The 4,898-nt window shown below is 52.6% G+C and overlaps 1 protein-coding gene across 1 annotated transcript in view; it reads left to right on the top strand.

Annotated features, from left to right (window-relative positions):
* Positions 1-1,545: 1,545 nt before the first annotated feature.
* EMH_0049230 (uncharacterized protein) overlaps positions 1,546-4,898 on the top strand; it is a gene marked incomplete at both ends in the record, with an annotated part of 6,279 nt that continues 2,926 nt past the window's right edge. Inside the window, 4 exon segments of the mRNA XM_013496505.1 lie at positions 1,546-2,747; positions 2,931-3,062; positions 3,388-4,755; positions 4,759-4,809. Of these exon segments, the coding sequence (XP_013351959.1) occupies positions 1,546-2,747; positions 2,931-3,062; positions 3,388-4,755; positions 4,759-4,809 (2,753 nt within the window).

Here is a 4,898-nt window from a genome sequence, read left to right as displayed (position 1 = left end):
CTAGAGGATCGAAATAGTGCCGCGAACACATTCCTCAAGAGGCGTTTAACTTTTCCTTGTTAACATGCATTGCTATCCCTGCACCTAACAATTTAGGGATTCAAAGGGAATGAGGCGTAGCAGAACGCGGCCCTGGTGGTGGATGGTTGTTGTTTTCTGTGTATAGTGTGCGAGTGTAGGTGTGTGTAAGAATAAACCCTCGTTTGAAGTCCTTCCTTTGCATATATGATTTATAATTATATAAAATTACAAAGAAATGATATTTTGTGTTTATAAGGATCTTTTTAATACAGAGGGGGCAGTGCCGAACGAGATGCTGGGAGGGGGGGTGTTGCTGGTGGGGTTGGCGTAGGATAAGGCTGCGTCGGCGGCAGGTTTTGTGTGTATTTCTTTCATTGTATGTGTATGATAGTATTAAAAAGTGAAATGAATGTGTTTTAAAGAGTAAAAAAAAAAAGAAGAGCTCAGAAAAATCTCTATGTAGGGGCGCACACCGCGCGCCGCCGGTTGCCAGACACGCGTGTGTACATACACTCCAGGCAATGTGCAGGCGATGATGCATAAGAGTGTGTGTGTTCTGTGTTCCTTCTTGACTTAAACAAGTCCTTCTTTTTGTTTAATTTGTTATTTTAATGAATTTTATGAATTAAACATTTATCTCGCGTATGCTGAGCCCTCGTTTCTCTGTGTTTTTATACACCTCTCATACCCCGCCACTTTTTCTGCTTTCTTTGCAGCTGCGATGACACCTGAATCTTTCTTGCCTCTTCTCCATTTATTTCTTCGGTTTTTGGCCGTCTAGAATATCCTGAATTGTCTATTTTTGTCTTCTTCTCTTTAATATAATCTGAGAAGGGAGTTGTATACTGCTGGGGAGATACAGGGGTGTGTCTGTCTAGCAATGGTAGGAGAGAGGCCGGGGGCGCTCTTCTCTGTCTTAGTTGCCGTCTTCAGGGTTTTTCCCTATTTATAAAGAATTAAAATAAATATTTTAATATTTAACTCTTTTATTTCTTCCTGTTTTAACATAAAACCCAGCTGTACATACACCTGCACACCGCCGCTCGTTGGGATCCTCTGCTCCCTGCGCCCGCGCCCTCTTGCTCATTTCAGTATTTGTTGCAGTTTTGTGTATTTTCTTTTCTTTTTTCTTTCTTTTATATTTCTTCTTTGTTATTTCTGTCTCTATAGACCCTCTAAGCTGCTGTCTCGCTCGTCTTCTCCGCTGCTCTGCATCCCCTTTCTTCTCTTTTCTGTCTCTCACCAATCCTCTTCTTTTTGGGGGTTTATCTGCTGCTCAGTGCAGCAGAAGAAACATAAACCTCTCCTTCTTTTTTTCTTTTGCAGCAGACAGAGAGGGGGGGCCCCCGCCTCTCCTCCTCAGCCCAGCAGAGGCCCCCCCCTCCCCCCCTCTGAATCGCACTCGATAGGGGCCCCCCTCTGTTCTTCTTCTTCTTCTTTTTGCTGCTGCTGCTGCGTGCTCCTGCTGCTGCTGCTGCTGCTGCTGCCACGCGTTTCTTCTCTTCTTCTGCATACAGGGGGACGATGGCGCCGCAGCCAGACCTCCAGCAAACTGCTGCAGCAGCAGCAGCAGCAGCAACAGCAGCTCTATCGGCTCCTGCAAGGAGCAGCAGCAGCAACAGCAGCAGCAACAGAGACACAACTAGCAGCAGCAACAACAGCAGCATCAGCAGCAACTGTTTGAAAGGAGACAGTATATTAACACCAGATAAATCTGTCTCTGTCTCTGTCTCCTCACCCACAGATTTGGGGGGTATTGGCTTTGCTGCGGATGGCATTGAGGGTGCAGCAGTTCCTTCTGCATGCGAGTCTGCTGCAGCAGCAACAGCAGCAACAGCAGCAGCAGCAGCAGCAGCTGCTGCTGCTGCTGCTGCACCTGCTGCAGCAAGTGTAGGAGACAGTCTCTGTTTAAGCCCCTTTTTAGATCGTTATGCTTTGCCTGGAGGAGACAGCGCATGCAAAGAAGAAAGCCCCAAACCTTCTCCCTCTTGCTGCATGCATGCACAGGGGTCCTTAGATGTTAAAGCAGAAGACGATGGTCTCTTGCCCCCTGCTGCTGCTGCTGCTACCTCTGCTGCTGCTGCTGCTGCTGCTGCTGCTGCTGGTGGTGGTTCTAGGGGTCTACCTGAGGCCCTACCTATTGGAGCAGCAGCAAACAAGGGGCCCCCGGGGGGCCCCCAAAGAGACAGTGCCCTAGCTCTTGCTGCATTGAACTCTCCTACTGCAGCACATGCTGCTAGCTCAACAGCAGCAACAACACCGCTAGCAGCAGAAGCAGCAGACTTGCTGCCTGCTGCACACAGTCCTTCATCAGCACCTCCTGGGGGAGGAACCGAAACAGAACCACCTCCTGTTGCTGCACCTTCTGCTGCTGCTGCTGCTGCTGCTGCTACTCCTCCTCCTCCTGCAGCAGCTGCAGCAGCAGCAGCAGCAGCAGCAGCAGCTCCGACGGGTGCAGCAGCAGAGAACAGCGCGTTGGCGTCTACACAGGCCGTGTTAATAGAGTTGATTCAGAGTCTAGGATCTGGCTGCAACAGCAGCAGCAACAGCAGCAGCAACAGCAGCAACAGCAGCAGCAGCAGTTCTGCTGCTGCAGCAGCATCAATAGCTAAACATATAGATAGAATAAGCAGGGCCTCTTCTTTCTCCGATATAGAAAGCTATATCTCCGCCTTACACAGTTTGCTGCCAGCTGCATGCAGCCAGGGGCCCCTCACCCCCTCTCAGTGTAGCGCTCTATGCTTGGCTCTGAATCTTATATGTCCTAAGGATCCCCCGCAGCAGCAGCAGCAGCAGCAGCAGCAGCAGCCAGCAGCAGCAGCAGCAGCAGCAGNCAGCAGCAGCAGCAGCAGCAGCAGGAGCGGCAACGGCGCCGCTGCTGCACACAACGGAGGGATCTGCGTTTGAAGCACCCAGCAGCAGCAGCAACAGCAGCAGCAGCAAGGGCAGCAGCAACAGCAGCAAGAGCAGCAGCAAGAGCAGCAGCAAGAACATCACCAAGACCAGCAACAGCAGCAGCAGCAGCAGCAACAGCAGCAAGAGTACAAACTGGGAGAATGCATGCATATCTCCTCTTTCTTCTTTTTTTATTTATCCTTCTTCTTCTTTTTCTCAGCTGCAACAAATATGCGGAGACATGCTGGGGGGGTTGTTGTTAATTTATTTATATAATTATAATCTACCCCCGCTGCTGTCTCGTTTTCCTCTTTATATATATCATCACCAGCATATAATGGGGGCCCCGGGGCCCCAGCAGCTGTATATATATTCACATATTATATTTGGAAAATTGCTGCTGCATGCGGTGCATGCATGCCCTCATCTGCTGCTTGCTGCTGCAGCAGAAGGGGCTTTGCTGCTGCCAAGAGATAAGCTGCTGCAGCTGTTGAAGGGTGTGCAGCAGCAAGCTATAGATGATGCTGTTGCTGCGCTGCAGCTTTTGTATGATGCTGCTACCAACACAAATAAAGATATAAATACACACAAAAATATTCACTCTGCTGCTCCTGCTGCTCCACCTGCTGCTGCTGCTGCTGATGATGATCCTGCTGCTGCAGTTGCTGCTGCAGTTGCTGCTGCAGACTCCCCAGCTACCACTGAGGGACCTGCAGCAGCAGCAGCAGCAGCAGCAGCAGCAGCAGCAGCAGCAGGGGGATTGCGGAGCAGCAGACGGATGGGAGAGGAGTGCCGAGGGCTGGTGGTTTCGGAGCCACCAGCAGCAGCAGCAGCAGCAGCAACAGCAGCAGCAGCAGCAGCAGCAGCAGCAGCATCTGTGACAACAACCCCCGTACCTTCTCTTCTATGCAGCCCCACAGTGCGTTCCCTAGAGACAGCATCAGAGACAGAGAGAATGCTGCCTGCTGCTGCTGCTGCTGCTGCTGCTGCTGCTTCTCCTTCTTCTTTATTGATTACAAGGGGACTGCAGCGCAGCAGCGGGGACTTTCTATGTGGCTCTCCTCTCCCCCCCAGTGCTCCCTTTGCTGCTGCCTCTGCTGCTGCTGCTGCTGCTGCTGCTGCTGCTGGATCGAGCGCAGACAAGCAGCAGCAGCTCGCAGCACCCCTCAGCAGCCTCTCTTCTTTTGCTGCAGCAGCAGAAAAAAAAGGAAACGAAGACACAGCATCTGAGCTGCTGCGGGTGTTGGGGGCCCAGGCGATAGCAGACGTTTGCTCTTCTCCGTTGCTGCAGCAGCAGCAGCAACAGCAGCAACAGCAGCAGCAGCAGCAGCAGCAACAGCAGCACATGCTGCAGCAACAGCTGCAGCAACAGCTGCAGCAACAGCAACAGCAAATACAGCAGCAACTGCAGCAGCAATTGCAGCAGCAACTGCAGCAGCAACTCCAAGACAACAGCAGCATAGCGAGACGCTGTGCTTCCTTCCCTCTTGCTGCTCTTATGGATTTTCCTGCTGCTGCTGCTGCCAAGGCTGAAACAGCAGCAGCAGCAGCAACAGCAGCAACAGCAACAACAGCTGCTGCTGCAGCACCGCTGCTGCAACGAAGCTGCAGCAGCAGCTTGTGGGGCTCGGAGTCCGCCTCCCAGGAGTTGTCTGCTGCAGCACTGGATTTGGCTGCTGCTGCTGCCCCTGCTGCTGCTGCTGCTGCTGGTGGTGCACCAGCAGCAGCAGCAGGAACAGCAGCAGCAGCAGCAGCAGCAGGGGGACCCTCCGTGTGCAGCAGCCCCCTCGGGGGGCTGCTGTCTCCTGCTGCTGCTCCTGCTGTCTCCTTTGCTGCTGCNAGCAGCAGCAGCAGCAGCAGCAGCAGCAGCAGCAGCAGCAGCAGCAGCAGGGTGTTCGCTCTACTAAGCGCATGCAGAACAAGACAGGAGGACCTCAAGCAGACCCTGCAACAGCAGCAGCTGCTGCTGCTGCAGCTGCTGC

Source organism: Eimeria mitis, genomic scaffold (genome assembly GCF_000499745.2).
Source record: "Eimeria mitis Houghton genomic scaffold, Emh_scaff2141, whole genome shotgun sequence".
NCBI lineage: Eukaryota > Apicomplexa > Conoidasida > Eucoccidiorida > Eimeriidae > Eimeria > Eimeria mitis.
This window is presented reverse-complemented; position numbering and strand designations above follow the sequence as displayed.